The 20,961-nt window shown below is 34.4% G+C and overlaps 1 protein-coding gene across 5 annotated transcripts in view; it reads left to right on the top strand.

The window, feature by feature from the left end:
- The window catches only part of Sick (sickie), a 126,820-nt gene that overhangs the window by 13,894 nt on the left and 91,965 nt on the right, over nt 1-20,961 (top strand). For all 5 annotated transcript variants that reach the window (XM_071788942.1, XM_071788940.1, XM_071788941.1 and 2 more), the window contains exons 2-3: nt 3,869-3,986; nt 4,491-4,543. In XM_071788942.1, the coding sequence (XP_071645043.1) occupies nt 3,869-3,986; nt 4,491-4,543 (171 nt within the window). The remainder of the gene's footprint in view (nt 1-3,868; nt 3,987-4,490; nt 4,544-20,961) is intronic.

The following is a 20,961-nucleotide window of genomic DNA, read 5'->3' as shown; positions in this document are numbered from 1 at the left end:
GAGTTCGGAATTAATAAAAATAAGACAATTGAAACGATTATCTTGACAATTATTGAAAATAATAAATCCACTCTGTTAAATTCGTAGTGTCAAATTATATCACTCAATTTGAGGCATTTTTAACTATTTCTATAGGTCGCCGCTGCTCCTATATTCAATATGTCGTTAATTTAACTAAAACAATGTTAATTTAACAAGACCAATGGAGTTAAAATAATACTGTTTTGTGTTAAAATAATAAATTTCGACACACACGGTATTTAAAAATAACAAAATGTTATTTAACTCAGTAGTGGTTTAAATCTCACCCTTTAATGTTTAACAGTGCATAAGTGTATATTGTATATGTCTCGTGAGAAAATTTATTGTAAACATCTTGAGTGATGAATATTTTACAATGGTATTTTGGATATTTTAATTCGCAAATAATTTTTTTCATTACTTCAGAATATAACTACTAAATCAATTATTTTCTCTCTTTTATTATTATTTTCAAATAACAAATATAACATTTCCAAAAATTCCCAAGAATAATCTGTCTCATATTAACCCTTGATACCTAATCTAAACGAGTCTCTTTAGCATATGTGTTCCCCTCGATCTTGCTTCAGCGATCTTCAGCTTTCTCTCTCTTTACTGAAATATTCCGGGAAAGCCCAGAGATTCTATCGGGAAAGCGGGAAAAGAATCGGCGACCCCGCCGCGGCCGTCGTAATAATGGCGACCTGAAATCATGAAGCACACACAAAACCCTCCGCGCATCCCTTCGTACCGTTCGTCTCTTTGCGCGCTCAAAAATAGTACGCGATGACTAACTCTCTTCTCTCCTCGCTCTTTGCTCCTGTCCTTCTCCTTCTCTTCCTCTTCCTCTCGTCTGTACGACAACCACGTTTGTGTCCCCTTGTGCTTTCCGTCTCCCAACTTCCAGCTCCCAGCTCCCAGCTCCCACTGCTCCCAGTGCTGCGAACGAGCGCGCGCTCGCCTCTTCGGTGACTCTTGAGAGCCGCTCGCTCGCACGCTTGCTCACACTGAAAAGCCTGGCGCTCCGCCAGCGCGGTAAACGCGTCAGGACAATTCATGCTTCCGCGCGTGATTTATGTCCCCGATGCTCGCTTATAGATACAAACGTATATAAAAATTAGATATAAAAGTTCCCGCGAGAATAGGTGCTGCTGTAATTACATTTGAGAAATATTGGGTAATTAATTAAATATTTTTGAGAAATATTTTATTCTTATTATACTCTTGCTTTTTAGATATAAATTGGAAAGTATTGCACAGAATATGTGTAAGTATAATCGTATCTATTTAAACAATGAAAAGAATTACAACCGTAAATAAGCTGTAAAGAGAATAAAACGTACACGTAATTATTAAATTTTTATGATTTTATGAAAAATTACAAATTCTGAATAGATATATTATACTTTGATGAAAACTGCATTATTTAGAAACTGCATTCTTATGATATCATATAAAAGTATTTAAAGATTAATAAAATATTTAACAGTAAATAACAACGAATAAAATAACAATGGAAAACGATTGTACATAAAAAAATGGCGGTAGTACTTTATTGATGGAATTAAAAAATTTACTTTTCTATGTCAATATAACAATGAAAATTCTCGGTGCAAAATCTTGTGAAATAATTATAACAATAACAGCACAAATACAATTCAAAATATGATAAAATGTAAATGTATCTGCATTAATATCGATTCGAATAATTTAGCGTATAAATTTATCCGAGAGGATCGTTCTTCTCTGCCATTTGAATATCCGACAAATAAATATGAAACATGCACGATGACAAAGTTGTGGCAGTCAAGCACCTGCGGTGTAATAAAATATCAAGTGAAAAAAAGAAAAAAAGAGAGAAAGAGAGAAAAAGAGAGTAAGAGAAGGAAGAAGGGTCGCGTGTTAATAAACGTAAGTGTACACGCACTTGCACGGGGTTGCAATCAGCGGGAGATAACACCCACATGACGTATGGGTCGCCGCGTATGATGGAAATGCAAATGGATGCGTCGCGGTCGCGCGTCGCGCTGTTTTCGTCGAAAGGGAAAACGACAGAAAAAGAATCCGCGAAGCTTCGCGGTCAGCTGCAAATGCATTCAATTTCGTCGACACACGCCGCGCGCCGGGCACCTGTCGCGCATTACCCGAATAAGTGTCTTAAGAACCATCGAGACTTGCAATGTCATCAACGACATGCTAATTGAAATTCTGTATGGCGATCGAAAATTTGCCACGTAATTGAGACGATTTATAACATGATTACAGTGACGCAATAACTGAGATATATACTCTAATTAGAGGTGCTACTTGGATTTATGATGTCGTGATTAAGCTTTGCGCTGCATAATTGGCAATGGAAAACTTGGGTAGCAATCTATAACATATTTCGTTAACAAGAAGAGGAATCTGACTCGGCAACAAATTAACCGCTTGAACGTAATAATAAGATAAATCAAATCGCCAGGATTGCGACAGCAACATGCGATGATAGACTTCCGAAGTGCACTTTGCCCGTAAGTGCTCGTTAATGCGCTTCTCCGCACTTTAATCCGCTCACTCACTATGAAATGACTATGCACGATGCGTATAATTTTTTTTATTTCACGCATGTAGTTCTCTAAAAGATATTTTTTCTTCAGATTTTTATTTTATCTTATGTGTGTATTAGAATTTTTAGATAGATATAGGTAGAGAGAAAGAGAGAATTTACAATATATTGTTTTTATCTACAAAATATTCAAAAAAGATATTATATGCTATTACTATTTGATTATATCTTATTGGAATTTTATTGAAATATAAAATTTTTGTAGTAATTTTCTTTATCGGTATTATCTGCTATTTTCTCTCACGCGTATTTCATGCATATATTGATGAGTCATAGCTTCATAAACGATAAGAATTTATAGAACAATAAATTGTGAAGCACGTATATATGTGTTAAATACGAGGTTTTGTGCGATTTGACATGCCACGAGAAAGACGAATAAGAAAACATTCTTCAAGGTGAAAAGATTCCTATCGCGCCAATCGGCATTCTCCACTTTGCTTCCTCTGCTTCGAGTCATGCAGGGTCAACATGTATATTTTGAACAAGTTGATTGGAGTTTACTGGAAATAAATTGTCATCAGTTATTTGCATTTTTATGTATAAAATTATTTTTGGCGGAGTAAAGCTATTTAAAATTAATTTTTATTAAAAAAGTTTCAATGAATTTTTAATACCTACAGGAAAGTAACGAATGTCTGAAAAGAATTATTTGTCATTTTCGTAAACATAAACTCCTGTGGGACTGAAGCGAGCAATTAAGAAATAATAACCAGCATGCAGCCGCGGGACGAAGAAATAATAATCAATTGATCGACCATTAAAGTTCATTCCTCCATAATATGTTTGCTCTCTACAAGCTATTTGTTATTTGCTTCTCTCTCTCTCTCTTTCTCTCTTTCTCTCTTTCTCACGATCGCGATCGCCTTTAATTCACCAAGCTACGATCTCAAGAGTCGATCGATCAGTCATCGCCGATGAAACGCGACGTAATTAAGAGCGCGTGCAATTTTCCGCATTGTGCTTCAACGAGTAACTCTGAGTACTCAATTCATTCCGCGAATTTTTTTTTCTTATCAAGAAGCAAAAAAATAGTAACAAGAAGTAGATATTATAAATAAAAGAATTTAACATTGAAATTGCTTCGAAACTATATAGGTATTTGTGTATTTCAAGGAAAAATAAAAAAAAAGAAGAAAATGATAACTTAGAAAATATTATTAATTATAATATTAATGATGTCTCATAGAACATATATGCGTATATGTTATTTTATATAATTATTTTTGTTAATTTTAGATCTACACAGATTGGGCAAATTATTATCTGGAACGAGGGGGTTGCAAGAAACGGGTGACCGATCTCCAAGCTGATTTCTGCGACGGTGTCCTTTTAGCCGATCTGGTGGAGGCTGTCAGTAAGTATCTTTTGCACACTCTCATTTTTTTTTAAATCTAATTTAGTAAAATGTTTATAATATGAAAAAAATTCAAGATGTATTCATGAGATGTTTGCGGACTTATAAATCAATTATATTTATAAATCTTATAACATTGTATTAAAATTTCTTTTTTATTTAAATTAATTCTTTGGTTTAATACAAAAAATTGGAAAAATTTATATTAAATAAAAATTTAGAATGCCGCGGAATTTTATTAATACAAATTGAAGCGCAAAAAAGATTGAGCGATGGGTCGCGATATACATCTGTGATTCGTCTAACAGTACTGAATCGTTTATGGCCAGTTGGACAGTTACCTATAACACATAAATCGACACTAAAGTCATTAGTGCATAGGGTACGACAGTCACGTGCCATACGCGCGTGTATGCAATTCACAGCGACGTCCGTTAGTCGGCTGTCGGCTAAATGAAGGAGAAATAACTTTTAAATTAAAGTGCCCCGTTTTTCTTATTGCAGCTAATCAGAAGGTGATCGACGTAAATCGAAAGCCGAAAAGCGCTCAACAAATGGTGAGTGTATTTTAAAATTATCGCACAGATGAAGTATATAGCAACGGTTAAGATAAAAATTGCAAGTTAACTTTTATTTGTATAACAAAAATAAATTGCATACATTTTATTACTGCAACGTATGCAAAATGAGTCTTTATATTCTCACATAAATAAAATATTTCAACTATACTAGAATATCTGCTAATCAAATTTAAAAGAATGCTAACTGTTTGCTCGTTAGTTATGTAAGAAAAGAAAACACTAGATTATAGATAAAGCTTAATCAAGTATGAAACGGAAATTCAAAAGATTTGGTATTTGATACGCGGATGCTCCGGATCTTCGTCCGGAGAAGCAAATTTAAGAACCAGCTATGCACGAGCGCAGTCCTTTAAAAATAGAAAGCTCACAAGCTCGCTTTCCCTTCTTTTCCCCGCTTAGGATACGTAGATAAAATTCGTGCAACTGTACGTACGGTGCACCATAGATCACCATCTTTTCGTAATATTTAGACTAACACGCAGAAAAAGACAGACGCGATTACATTTTGCGGCACGTTCTGTCTCTAAATATCTCAATATATGTTTTTGCAATCTTAAACTTATAATTCATTTTTACACGTTTTTAACGTGTAATAAAATATTTGTATTTATTCGTTTATTTACGCTTTACTTCCCTACAAATTTTAAATTTTATTATCTTTCCAATTTTTATTAAAAATACATTGATTTTAAAATTATGTTTCTTGGTAGTTCCTATTAAAAATTTTATTTAATAATTTAATTCTATAATATTTATTACAATATTATACATTCATTGAAGCCTCTTAACTTTTACATGTATTTTTGTCTTTGCTAATTCGATGTTTACTAATTAATTTTTTAATTAAATATTACCTATACTATACATAGTAGCTCTTTGGTTACTATATAGCTGAATAATAAATTTTCAAAATAATCATATCTTGCTATAACATTGTAAGATAAATTCGTGCCTCTGGTTCAAGAAAAATCATCAACTTGAATCTCAGATTGGCATTTTAATTGGCGTTTTACGGAAGCATTGCGGCAGGGATTCGCTCAGAATCACATAACCTCTGACACGCGCGTTTTATACTTACGATTAAGTGTATACCTGGCTTCCGTACAGACTCAGCATTCTCGGTTAATTAAAAGCTGTTAATTATAACGTCTTGTTACGTCCTCGCTCGTAAATTATCTCGACTACTTATTTTTTTTTTTTCTTTTACCAGGCGCGACACTTTACTTGAGTTCTTCTCACGGGAAAAGTTTTAAATTGTTTAAACAAAAATAATATTTTCTCATAATTAAATTTGAATATTTTCTGAAAGAAAAATTTTTTAGCAACATTATTAAGCTTTAAATAATTTATTGCCTAATGGAGAAAAAATTGACATCATAATCTGAAAAATCTGAATAAGTACTTTTCTTCCTATAATTAAATTTTTTTATTATTTAAGAATTAAAGGTCTAAATTATTTTTTATAGTAGTTTAATACTTGACAAAAGGTTGGAGATCATCCGATAAAATTTCAAAATGTCACGTACATACTTGTACCTTTTTCTCCTGTAACATTACAAGGACTCTATTTTCACTGACAATTCTTCAACTTGTATCCTTTAAGGTAGAGCATCGTGCGACTCAGGATTATGCAAATTTGAAACACGAGGTGGCATCGTCCTGTGAGAGAGAGAGAGAGAGAGAGAGAGAGAGAGAGAGAGAGAGAAATATAACTCGACTATACATGTTTCAATTCATCCATCCGCATGTGACGTGGCTCGTTTTCCCGGTGAGATGCACTCGGAATCCATAAAATACGCATTTCTTTTCTCTCGACCCTTTCTTCTTTCTTCTTATTCAAACATAGTTCTCACATCTATAATAAATATTGATGAATTGAAAATTAGAAGCATTCACGTCCCTCCATTCTGCTCTCAATGTAGTAAATTTGTTTCTGTTCGACATTGAATAAAATTTTATTAAAAAATTAGAAATAATAAATATATATTATTGAAATTATATAAAATATAATTAGGTACATAAAGTAATTCGAAAAATGACAGTAGAATTTAATTTTATTCTCGATAGAGTCGAACAATATTACGAACAGTTTCGCGTTACTTTTCAGTTCTTGACAGAGACTCTACAGTTTACTAGGCCAGAAAACTTTGCACACAGCTCTTAATAGCTGTAGTATTTGCTTTGCTAAGTACTCTATATTACTTTAGAGTTTAGTTCGGGGTGGTACTTTGACAGTACAGGCGACGTAAAGCTTTTCGAAGCTTTTTCTCGGGTTTCGTTCTTACCCTCGATCGAGCGAACGGCATGAACGAATCTGTAGTCAGGCTCGTAGACGTCGCCTTTCCAATTTCGCGGTGTCGAGGGTGGACGCTAAGGAAAGGAGAAGGGCTCCGGTCTATAATTAAAGCAAGCCAAGCACACGCGCCATATGTACAGGGTGATTCACGTAAATGATAAGTGAAGATAATCATCAAGGCAAAGAAACTCGATCAGTCCACGTTTTTTTTTTCGAAGGTCTTTAATGTTAAAAATATTTGTTGTCATAATAATTTTAATATATGTATAGGGGGCAGAATATTAGTATTTAAAATGTAAACTTAACTATAACATTTTTTTTAAATATATAATATACACAATTATTGTGAAATATTATCCAGTCTTGAAAAATATTGAATTCTGAAATTTTAATCTTAAACACATTTTTATTATTTATTATTTATTTCCATTGATTTTTTCATTAATTTCTTTGTCCCTTTAGCGATTTGTGAAACAACTTGTAACCGACTCGAATCACGTGTTTTCCTTTCAGAACCGCGCTCAGCACGCGACTTGCAACTCGTCGTCGGTTTACAACTTGTACGCACTCCTGCAACACGTACAATAGCGTACAGAAATGTACGTTCTTCGTTTATACGAAGAACTACATAAACCGGAAGTCGGATAGTTGCATAAATCAGCGTGCAGAGCTATACACGTATATACATATATATATAAAGATGCGATCCATTCTCTTATTCCATGTCTGTCATATCAGTCCTTTCAATAAAATCAGTCTTTATTTATTGAGAAAAAGATTTAAAAATGGATTAAAAGGGATTAATAAGAAGATTTTTAACAAAATTAAAAAATTTAAGTTTGTTTAAAAAAAATTTTTTTTAGAATAAAAATATTTGAATTTAATTACTTAATTTTGGAGTTTTTCTGTTTTGTTAGACTTTTTGAATTAATTTTAGACAATTCCCATACGATTGTAGCCGTTCAGATCGAAAGTGTTAATATAATTATCAAAAAGTTTGCTCGTTCTTCTCCAGTGCGCATATAAACAGCTCGGTCCTGCGACAGAACTGGACAGAACTGAGCTGGTTCTTGTCTTCGCACTATCCTTCGATCGTCAACGTTGTTTTGATGATTAAAAGAGAGTCGGCTAAACTCAAGCTTAAACCGGAACCGGCGTGACGTCTTTAGCCAGCCAGTCGACCCATTGCAATCTATTTCTATTTCGCGGATAATCCACTCTCTCGAGATAGCGAGGATGAGTCATTTCATATATATTAGTCAAGCATCGCGCCGACCTCCCTAATTTCCCCACGGCGATAATTTATAAATAATACGGATTGTCCTGGATTTTGTTTGCTGGATTATCTCAAGTAAACTTTACTTAAATTTGTGAAATAATATCATTAAAAATTGGGACTTTATATAGTAACTTTCTAATATAATTAAATATCTCTAAGGTATAACTAATAATATATACTGAAAGATATTTTATTTTTTATGAGAAACATTCATGATTTAAAAGAAAATATTTATGGACCTAGAAAAAAAAAACATGACGAATAACACATTAAGATATTTGAATTCTATAATTATCATATATAGACTTCAAGCACTGAACGTGTAGAATCGTGACGCAATACCTATACTTCACCTATAATGAGGTAACACTAAACAGGCAAAGACCGATACCACCTTTAAGTAAACGCAACTCAACGAACAAGCGCTCGAAAATCGATTACTCGATTGTTTAGATTAGACAAGTGCGAGCAAGTGTTGGGGGAAGTAGGTATAGGGTGGCGATGATAGAACGTCGAAAACGTCGCAATACGTCGCAGGTGTCCCAGATACAAGATAGTATATATATGTACTGCGAGTGCGTTAAGAGGGAAGAGAACGAAGAGAAAACGGGGAAACATAGGCGCGGTTTCCCGGTATAAGACCGCTTTGTGGAAAAAAGAAAGAAGTAGATGTTCTAGGCCGTAGTTCCTCTTTGAACTGAAAATCCTATCGTATATGGGATATACATGTATATATGGGATGCCCTTGAAAACCTGCGTTTATATCACTTTGAATATATTAATACGATTAAATAAAAAGAATTAATAGATATCTATTAAAAAATTATTTATTACAATTCCGATTTTTATTTTTTACAAATTTTAATTTTCTTTTAGTTTAATTAATTTAGCTTTTTTATTTATTTTTAATTAATTAAAATATATCTAAAGTTAATTTCGAAATCATGCCAGTCTAATACATATCAATCTAGATTAATTCTCTTTAATCAAATTAAAAAACTCTAAATTGAAGGAATTTACCGTTCTTAGATTATATCTTTCCTTTTCACATAGAATACAGCCCTTCTATCTCCGTTTTAGCCATTAGGTATCATTATTTGACGATAGTTATGTTTCCCACGTAAGATTTCTTGCGCAAAAAATGTGTGATCAGTCACGCCGTCTGTTGTGTTACTCGAATATCGGCAATAATTGCCGCGCTTAATCGTATTTTTGTATTCGTCGTGAAATTAACGGTCTGCACAATAGAAAAATAAAAGCAGACAATGTACCCACGCGACCGACGTACAATTTTCAATCCGGTGCATCGTCTCTTAATTAATGTTTGATCGCGTAGAATCTCGTCTTGTAACAATCCACCGCATCTCTATTGATCCTCCACGCGAGCGTGACGTTACGAACGACTCGACGACTTGAAATGACTTGGAACTCGGAATGCAATTTTCCCTTGACGTAACGCGCAATGCATTCTGCGTCCTTAGATTCCCGATGATTCATGCTTTTAATCTCATTTCAACCCTGTGTGTGACCATTTATTTCTCTGTAATACCGAAATTGCAATATGTTTGCTGTCAAGGACAAATTACATTTTGAGTGAATTATATTATTGAGCTTTTTACAAGTAAGTCAATAATTTTCATCATATTTATATACACTTTAGAAAGTAATGGACTTTGCGTAATGAGAACTTAAAAATAGTGTAGTGCATTCCGGGTATTTCCGGCCATTTGTCAGCGCACAAGCGAACAGGTCTGTTTTCAAAAGTTAATGACGTTCCCGCGTAAGCCGATAAACTGTTACATTGTCGACTAGCGGGCTAGCGTGTTCGTGAAAGATTCAGTAATTCGATTTGCGGATGTCTTGGTGAATGAGCCGACCGCGGAAAAAAAGCCTCGCCTGCGCCTCTCCCCGGATCCCGCCAGTGTAGTAACGTCCAGAATACACAATGCCGAGTAAATTGGATGGAAATACGCGCGCGGATCAAAAGTGGTCAGTGCTCTTCCTGTTTCTTTACGCGTGCGCGTAATTTAGATTCTAAGATTCCGGAACCTTCACTACCTTGTATCCGATAATAATGTTCTGATTGTGACGCGATCTAAGCTTTCTTTCAAATTTTTAAAATTAGGATCTCGAGACTTAAAAATCTGGAATCCGGAAAATTTTCAAACTTTTTTTATTCTTAAAGTTTTTTTCACATCCAGTTGTTATATCCAGTCAATAACACTTAGTCTTAAAAATTAATTGACTATTATTGTCATCTAATTGAGCATTGATAAGAAAATGAGTGAACGATATTATGGACAATTGACCCCACTCACGATTCGCGAGCCACGTGGTGGATACCTGGGTTCTCCAGGCTCCCACACTCGGAGCACGCTCCCACTACCTGCCGATTGCTCCTTCTTCCTTCCTCCTTCGTCCTTCTCCGCGGGCTTGCTAACGCGGTCTCTGCTCGGCCAATTGCGGTGTGGCTCACCTCGACCTCGTGTCCCTGTATGTTCTTTCTGTCTCTCGTCGCTTAGTGTCCTACGGGTGATCCAGCAGCGTGGATGCTGCATCGATTCTTGCAATCAGAAAGCGCGCGAAACGTGTCAATAAATAAATCAATCAATTAGTTTTATTGCATCAATGTGTAGTGACCCATTATCGTGATGCTAATTAATTTATTGGCCAATTGGCCGTTGTGCGTTTAAACTTTATATCCGATGAGGAAACACAGAAGCTATCGTTAGGTAATATTAAATTTTTTATTAATTTAATCTCCAATTTTTTATATCTATTTAATTATTATTAATTTTTCTTATTTATTTAATTTCTTACTTTATACTTATATTATTTATAAATAATAACAAAAAACATTTTTAACCATTAAAAACTAAACACTTCTCACAAACGCTTTAACGTTTTAAAGTTTCATCAAATTTTTTATGTGAAAAAATATAACTCTTTAGTTAATCAACGAATCTCTCAACTGTATTTATCGGAACAAATACCTGTTTAAAAAACTAATGTACGTATTTGGGACATAAGCAAGTCCAGAATACGAGTACTCCCCGTCGAGATACGCCGCGCTGCACGAGCGTGTGTTCTCCGTCTTTTCTCGGTTAACGTTTCATAATGCTCGAGTAGCACGTGCCAAGCGGTGATCCGTTTTACTTTTCGTGATATCGTTCTCGCCTCTTGTAACTCCGTCCTTTATGAATGAAAAAATTATCGATCTTCCAGCCTGGCTCGCGCTCGCTTTCATCTCCGCGAGCGATCGTTTGAGTGCTTGAATTTATGATTGCCGCGGCCATCGCCAGTAGACACGAATCGATATCGATCTCTGGGGATCGTGGGAAATTTCCAGTAAATTTACTATATTTATATATGTATAGTTAGATTTGTTAAATAAATAAAAAAAACTTTATTGATAAAAAGTTTTGTACAATATAATAAAAGTATAACATAAGGAAATTTGAGATTACTGACACAATGAGTGGCAATTCAGAATGTTAGTTTATTATTAAAGTATATAGTTACGTGAATTTTTTAATATTTTATAATAAAAATTAAATATTAATATAACATTATGGTTAATTGTTTAGGATTTTGATACACATATTATTATGTAATGTTGTGTGTGTGTGTGTGTGTGTGTGTGTGTGTGTGTGTGTGTGTGTGTGTTAATATTATATTTCTGAATTAAATGTTAAATTAGGAAAGAGACAGACAATCAAAAAAATTAAATACGTAGAATTATTCATAAATGAATTAATATTATGCAACTTTGTTTCTCAGTGATTCATACAATATGCTTCGAGGTCACATTAGGCTATAAAGGATTAACGGCATCGGAATGCCGGTAGTCCTGACGATGTAAGGAGATACTCTGAAAGCAATACCACAATCAACCGTTCTGCTCTTCGAGATTTCGTCTCTGATCTCATAAAAGATTTCTCGAAAGCCTCACGCCTCATGTTTCATGCTATTCATAATACTTAATTTAAAACCAATTTTTTGATTTAATGAGAATTCAATGACATGTCATGTGTCGCCATATCAGTCAAACATTCTTTGCGGATATAAATGTTTGTATTTACTATGAATATAATTATAAAGATAGCTTGCTGACTGCAGCCTTAATCCTATTATATATTTCGGGATTCGGTTAATCGAGTCTAGACGAGAAATCGAAATAACGGCTCGGCAAAATCACAGACGGTCGACTGTGCTGCGACCGCTCGCTCGCAATGAGCTAGCTTGGCCGACGAGCTCATTAACTCATAAAATTGAACGGGCTGAGTTGTCAGTCAAAGAAGCAGCGACACTCGCGCGCAGTTAATAAAGCGGCCGTTAATCGGCGACGACGATGACAACATATACGTCGTGGTGGATTCCTCTTAGCTAATTGCAAGTTCGACCCCTCGACACCCGAAATGATTGCATTCGCCGGACTGCCGAGCAAACTTTTCAAGCTCGCTTCTGTCCATCTCGTGCGAATGCATTCCCGGTGAAAATACTCATCCGAGAATCTGAAAGTTTATTGGAATACAGACGAGATTAATCGCGAGAATCCTTAGAAATATAATTAATTATATAAAACGAGGACGAGGTATTTATTGATATATATGTAGCAAAAAAATTGAACAGGTGAATAATAATTATAGCAGACATTTATTTTAATCCATATTATCTACATTCTACAACAAGAATAATCAAATAAAATATTCTTTCCATTAAATTTATGTTGAAAGACTATAATAATCAAATCGTTTTATAATAATAAATGAGATCAAATGATATAGACTTACATCTACAGAGCTATATACCTAATTGATGCTCGAATTCTTAGGTTCTTCTTCTATCTTATCCAGTTTTTCTTATTGTCGATCTCTTATATCCACGAATAATTGAATTTAATTGAACCATTTTGCGCTATAAAAAGAAAGATAAACAAATCGTGTGAGCGAATGGAAAGTAAACGATGACTTCGTGCGACCCGCGAGTGCGTTTTATTAAATTATTATCGTCGTTTACGAGTCCAGAGCCCATTCGGACTCGGACGACGCTGGTAAACGGCCGCGAGATCGGCAGAGTCAAATTGCCTCTTAAAACGAGCGTAAAGCAAATTGCATAAGTGGCGAGGTACACGCCGACCAATCGCAGTGTCGTCCTCAATGTGCACACTGCTACTGTACATGTCATATGCGCACTATATGTCGTATCCTTTGTGATACCTGCGGTCGCATACCTGCGTCTTGTCGCGATCTTTCACGTAAATCGTTGCCGACTTCCGTTGCCGGGGAAAATTGCGGGTATACTTATTATAGCGCGGCCTTGAAGTGGGAAAATAGACAATTATCCTGACTTGCGTTCAACAACATATACATACATACACACATTCATATACACATATACATACATACGCACGCATACATAATGCAGCAATATTAGCAATAATTGTATATAGCAAAATGTAATTATAGGTTTCCTTCTTCCCCTTTTTACGAGATTTAAAACATTGCTTATTCATACATTATTATAACTACCTATTATAATTCACATCATATATTGTTGATATAGGTATTTTGGTCATTTTATTATCATATAAATTTTAATAAAATAGTCATAATAGTAATAATATTTTTCTTAGTTCTGGCTTCTTATGTATATAAAAATGCGAATTTACATAAAAATTGAGAAAGAGACAAAACGCGTCATACACGATAACATATTCTATGTGAAATCGACTCAGACACTCCTTATCTTCTCTTCTACAACTATTTCAACTATTCGACCTCGTAAATCATTCCGCACACGCATGCCGCGCGCGTCGAGCATCGCTCGCGAACATCGCCCTGCAACCTGCAACGCGAACCTCTCGATATCCATCAAACGAACTACGTCCGTCGCACACGCCCACGCGCGATCGCGATTGATGTACCATGTATACCCATCTATCGCCTAACACTAACAATTTATAATTTCGCCACTCTTTTTGCGAGGCGTAAATTCCACGCTTCAAGCGATTCGGATTCGAAATTTGCACTCCTGTTACAGTCGCCGTGCACATACTCCAAACGCGATCGCAATTAGCGCGATCGTCGACTCGCGGCATTTCGTCTATGCGAATTTCTGCCGTGATTGCGATTCTGTTGATATTGAGTTGTATTGCGAAAGCTTTGTATTAGGGAATCGTTGCTGCACGGTTGATTTCACGAAAATTAACGATATGTTTTGAGGTTCGTTGAATTTACTGTTCCATGCAAACTGACAATGAATACAATTAAAAATAAAATTAATTTCCTCACCGAATTTTTATATACATATATAATATTGTATAGCTTGACTTTGTTTTTACACACATATTTTTTTATTCATAATTCTTTAAAATATTTGGCAAATAATTTTTAATAAAAAAATATATTTGTAAATGTCATATAAAGTCAATTAATTAATTTGTTATATACGTGTAATTTAAGATTAAATAAATTAAATACAAATTAATACATTAGCATATTAAAATTCTTTAATCGTATCGTCATTTAAGTAAATTAAGTTAAGATGAATAAATTATTTTAAAAGACTAGCGAATAAAATTTAGTCTCTTCCTCTCTGGACGACTGGGATAGTGGGATATATAGTTACGAATCATAATTTACGATTCTACCTAGATATACGTTGGTTTTAACGAGCTGTTCTGGTGAGCCACGGGGAGTCAGTTTTTCGCCGAAGGATCGAGTCATCCGCGCTCTTGTGAATTTCAACGCACGTCTGATCAAATTGTGGCAGGAGATCGAGTTGACCGAGATAGAAGGGTATGGGCATAAAAGTAGTCTCCTAACGGTATCGAAAATGGAGAACCAGGTATGCGAATGTGGTCGCGAATCTTCGCGCGCAATCTCCGCGAATTTCGCGTAACCGTCTCGCGCACTTTTGCACACGAAGGTGAATAGATTAGAGTTGAACTTATTGTTAGATGTGCAAAGAATTGCAAATTTCTCTTGAGAGAAATTCTGAAACGAGGTAATTGCGTATCCGTATACCGTACCAAGGAGAAAGGACATTAATCGTATTTTTATAAATTTTTTTAAATACGTATTACAATCTCTGTCAAACATTTTTCAAGTTAAATTTAAAGTTAAATAATAGATGTTGCAATGCTAGTCTTCATTGGAGAAATTAAGCCAGATTTCAAGTTTTTAAATTTCTAAACTATTTTTCTATCACAAATACAACCAGATTGAAGAATTTTCGTTAAATGTTCAGCACATCAGCTCTCTCTTCTTTCTGTCTTTATTTTAATTTTTAGAATTATTAATTCTTGGTTTAATGAGAATTCTTTATGATCGTTCTTCACATTAATTCAATGGAAAGAGATAACGACATCCTGAAACAAATACTTTGCATTGATTTCTACAGTATGTTTATTGACACAAAACAGATATGATCATTATAGTGCAGAACTAGTTTGCCGGAAGCCGAAGGTCATTCAAGCTGGGTGACACGTGTGTGCACACGTTGCAGTCCGCAACTTGCGGCTTGCAGCGCGGCGCATTGCAGCAACGAATTGCAGTTTCTGCGATCGTTATCGTCGCTTATTGTGCGCGCTGTATACGCGGTGCCGTTCTCATCGGCGCGCGGATTTTTACCGCGAGTCGTTGTCCGATCGTATGCCGGCTCGAAATGAGATTCAAGGTAAGCTTCGATTCGAGAGCACGCGTACATTCGCGCGAGCTCGATACGGTAACGCGACTTATTCTAGATCTAGAAGATCCAGAATAAGGGTTCCCGAGCGATTATTATGTGGGCCCAGAACGAAATATCGTTTTTGTTTTCTTTCGAAACGACGTTTCTCACACGAAAGAAAGGTCACGAGAATTACTCAATTTCGAGATATTAATGATGGAATTTTTATATTGGTAAATCAAAGATTGAATTCCCGGGATCCAACAAAAATGGTAGTGAGCGACTAAAGATTTAAGAATTCGGAAGTTTTGAAATTCCAATACCTGAATTGAAATCGAAGGATCGCAGAATAGAAACGCGACAAATTTTTATAATTTAAATTTCGCGGAATTCATGAATTCTCGAGAGATCTTAGATTTCGAGGATATCTCACCGCTCAAGAATCTCATAATCTGTATACCTGGAAGAAGCTATATTAAACAAAAATATATATAATTTTGTTTTATCGCGATTGATATAAGATCAATTATTCAAATTTTGTCTTGAAAAATTTAAGATTTCAAAATTTTTCAATATTGTGTTTACTGAATTAATCCTTGCATTTCATCGTTATGCGTGAATTAACGCGCACGATTTGCAAGGATCCACGGACGATTATTATGAGATCACCCAGCTTTTCGAAGCCGTTCGCGAACCGTTCATTTTTCGCCGCAGATTATCATGCTCCCGTTATACATTCCGCGAATTCTGTCGGTCGTTGTAACCATTAAGCCGGCTTGTTTGGAACCTACTGGATTATATACACTGGGTGATTCGAAATTTCGATGAGATTGCAACTTACGCACCTTTTAATTTTGTAATTAGATCCTGAGAGTCTTAGAACTTTAAAATCTCAAATCTTCCAATCTTGATAACATAAAGGCTTTAAAAATTTTAGCTTTAAAATTTTAGATTCTTTAATTTTAACAGCATATGGATCCTCAGATGTATATTTTATATATCAGATGTGAAATTTATATTTTTAAATGTCTAAAGACTTTTTTATATAATTTTGATAGAGATTTTTTATGTGATAAAAGTACAATTCTATATACCTAAAAGTTATAAATGAAAAAATGCTGTAATTATAAATAATATTGTTAGTTCAATTATTACTTTATTACTTATCTCTATTTAGTGCTTATCTCTACAGTTGATTTTAACCCTGTTTTAACCCTTATTTGCCACACTGGGATCAAATCAACCCCACGACCATATTCTCTTAATTTTAAGTACCGAAACCTATGAGGAGCGGGTCTATAGCGACATCTGTCAATAGTTCAAGCAATGAATTTTTTTGTAAAAACAGCCATTTTTTCATTTTTCTTTTACTATTTTAATTTTTGTATCATACATAATTTTAATTTTTGGCTATATAACCTACATAACTTTTAAAAGTAAGCTTTTAAGAAGTTCTAAAAAAATTGGCAAGTTAAAATATTGAATAGCTTATTTGTTATAACAATTTTTGTCGCTGGGGTAGATTCCACCCCAATGTGATAAGTACGTGACGTCTACAGAAGTGTGGCAAGTAAGGGTTAATCCAATGAGAGTTACTTATTTTGCTACTTTGCGATTCGTTCTTAAACAATTTTGGTGAGAGCGAGTGCTGAACGGGGCGTGAGTAATTTTCTTGAGCGAGAAATTCGCACTACAACGCGCGTTAAATTGAAGCACGTTCTCAGCAATGGTTTTAATTAAAACCCGCAAGGCGTTTACGGTAATCTGTACTAATCACGAAATTGATCCGCCACGCTTCCAACCCGCACAAACTCTTTCTTTCTTTGCCTCGGATAAAAGGGCCGTCGACCTAGCTTTCGGAAATTCCGAAAATTCCACAAAAGGTGACAGTGCGGCATTAATTAAATTCCTTCGTGACGCTGTAAACCAAACAATTAAGTCGACCGCGAAGTCGAGTCTGCACTTCATATAACTTTATTTAACTAAACTAAAACATAAATTCACACATAAGTTCACGTGAATTGATTTATACATATATTTTAATTTTATTTAAGCTTCTTTTTATACTAATAAATAATTTTACTAATTGAATATTAATACTATGCTATAATATTAATTAAATTCTTTAATTAAAATTTATATTATTTATAATAATTGAATCCTACTTTTTAATAGCTAATACATATCTTGATAAATTTAAAATATATATTTTCGTATATATTTGCAAGCTCGCACATACACGTTTCCGGAATTAGTATATCCATTAGCGAGTAGAGTCAATTAGATCCGCTGACCGAAGACTGGATTCGTTTTACTATTTCGAAGCTGAGGCATTGCGCTAATTGCAAGTTTTAACGAGCGTCGGTTCGTCCAGCTGCTGCTTCCATTTCCGGGATGTCGTACGGACATTGCACGTCTTCTCTCTCTCAGAGGTGTCTTAGAAAATCAGGTTAGCCTCGCCAGGAATCTCCTTTCGCTCTTTCTCACCACGTTAAATCGCGCTCGTTTGGCAAAGAAGCTTCGAGGAAATTTACCTTGAATTCCACGAACCACAACCTTTAATTGTAAATTTTATTACGCAGGAATTTAATTTATTCTGATTATATTAAATTAATTTTACGTCACAGAATATTTTAAGTATAACATGCAATTATACTAATAATTATTACGTTGACAATTAATGGCGAAATGTACTAAAAAATGTTATATCTTCTAGCCATTTAAGAAATTTATATTGCTATTTACTTTTTTATTCACTCAGTATAATGTCAAATATTTATTTAAAACACGACAAATGATTTTCTATATTTTTTTGTAAGTGCTACTTTTGAGAACTCTCTTTGACATAATCGCAATGCAATCTACGATAAGAAAAGATCATGTATGGTAGATAAGCGCGATGACCAGCTACTAAGTAGGAAAAGTCCGGAAGACACGAGCAGAGTCTAAAAATATTCTGTCCATCCATGTTGTCCGTTACTACTTCGGGATCGTAGCAGAAGGCGCGTAATGTGCAGCTTTCTTGTTGCTTTCACATAACACATATCGTGCGTCTGTCAACCCATTATAAACATTGTAATTCTCACACTCGTTGATTTTTCTTGTAGTTGACTCATTAATTTCGCAAAGAAATTTCATAAAGGAACATTAATAAAATAGTTATTAAGAAAAAGCTCATATTAAATTAACCATAATTCTGCGGGTATTTAGAGAACAAAATACACAGATTCTAATGCTGGTATCTTTTTATAAGTTAGACACATATCTTTTATACTGAATTATTTATATAACTATAATAATAAGAGAAGAAAAATCTAAATAATAAATTATGGTATATAACCTGCTCCATCTAGTTAAACATATTTTATAAAATAATGCTATTAATTTTTTAACTATTTTTGATGTTTTCATTTAATAGTTTTCTCAGGAATAAACGATAAATACGATGCGTTATATTATTTCATCACTCATGATATAAAGGATAGAAAAGAAGACGCATAAAGAAAAAGAGAGTCCTTCTATGGCACTCCTTTTCTCTTGTTCGTTTTCCTCCTCGTGAACCGCAGAAGCGAAGACGTTACCATAAGAGGACATCTCCCACCATATCTGGACCCCGACCTCTCTTTCTCTCTCTCTCTCTTTCTTCCTTTTTCTCTCCTTTTTCCCGTTCTGGGACCACAGACTTGCGGGCCCCAGGGGTATTCCGAAGGGGATTGTACAGATACTTGTAACTCGTGAATACCGACGTATATTTGCATCAGCAGTTAATTAATTCCGATTTAGCGAAATTATCATTTTTTTTCCTAAATTATACTTTTTAAATTGAGAAACAATTATATATATTAGAAATCTCTCTCTCTCTCTCTCTCTCTCTCTCTCTCTCTCTCTCTCTCTCTCTCTCTCTCTCTCTCTCTCTCCTCCTCTCTCTCTCTCTCTCTCTCTCTCTCTCTCTCTCTCTCCTCTCTCTCTCTCTCTTATCTCTCTCTCTCTTTCTCTCTCTCTCTCTCTCTTCTCTCTCTCTCTTCTCTCTCTCTCTCTATATTCAAAAAAACTAATTTATAAATTAGCAGGTAAATAGTATAAGTGTCAATGATAAAATTTTATCCATTATTTTAATATTATGAATGTGTAAGAAGTTTATACATTCATATACACAATTCTTACATTTTAGTACAACTGATATAATTAAAGTAAAAAATCGGAATTTGTTTTACTGTCAACAATGATTATACTTGACTGTATGAAAGTAATTTACAAGAATAAATCTTTCAAATGTGTGATAAGATTAATTTAATTTTTAACTGTGTTATTCAAAGTAGTGCATACATGTCAAAAGTTAATAAGTATTTAATTAAAATAGAAATTGGAGAATAAAATAGTACAATTGAAAACTTGCTGAAATTGATTGAAGAAATGCGTAATTTTGGATCGTCGTAAAGCACGAGCCATACACGCGATTCTTCATGACGATCCAGCAAGGAGAAGATAGCGGAATGCATTAAAAAGCGTCGTCGCCATTTACGGCTGTCATCTCACCAGGATAACTCGAAACTGCTCGCAGTGAACTTCGCCTTTTGCGGTACGCTGCGGCTCTTTCTGGAGATATCCTTTTTCAAGACTAATGGATCGTGATAAGGATTCATGTCTCGATGATACAACGTTTCATATCTCTCTCTCTCTCTCTCTCTCTCTCTCTCTCTCTCTCTCTCTCTCTCTCTCTCTCTCTCTGTATCGTTAAAAAAAAAACGAAGACCTGTATCTCTCCGGTGTGACGTGGCGCATTCCGATTAAGTTGTCAAAGGAAGCAACATTAAAAAAGAGAAAAAGTCCGACAATTATAAAGAAATCACAAAATATTTTTATGTTCCTTATACTCCATTTTTAATTCTATTGTTTTTATTTAATTTTAAATTAATCTTGATATCAGTCATTTTTCACGCATGCTTTTAGATGAAGTTCTTTAACCAAACTGGATTCTAATTTAAATTCCATGACTGAATAAACATGCATAATAAAATATTACTTATATAGCTAACTTTTTTAATGCGAAATTATTCCTATTATTTTTTAATTTGTTATGAAATATTATCACTTATCAATATGAATGTTATGAAATATGAATATGTCGATATGAATTTCGAAATTTTG

The sequence above is a fragment of the Temnothorax longispinosus genome, chromosome 9, assembly GCF_030848805.1.
Source record: "Temnothorax longispinosus isolate EJ_2023e chromosome 9, Tlon_JGU_v1, whole genome shotgun sequence".
Lineage (NCBI taxonomy): Eukaryota > Metazoa > Arthropoda > Insecta > Hymenoptera > Formicidae > Temnothorax > Temnothorax longispinosus.
The sequence above is the reverse complement of the archived record's forward strand: the minus strand, read 5'-3'. Positions and strand labels throughout refer to the sequence as shown.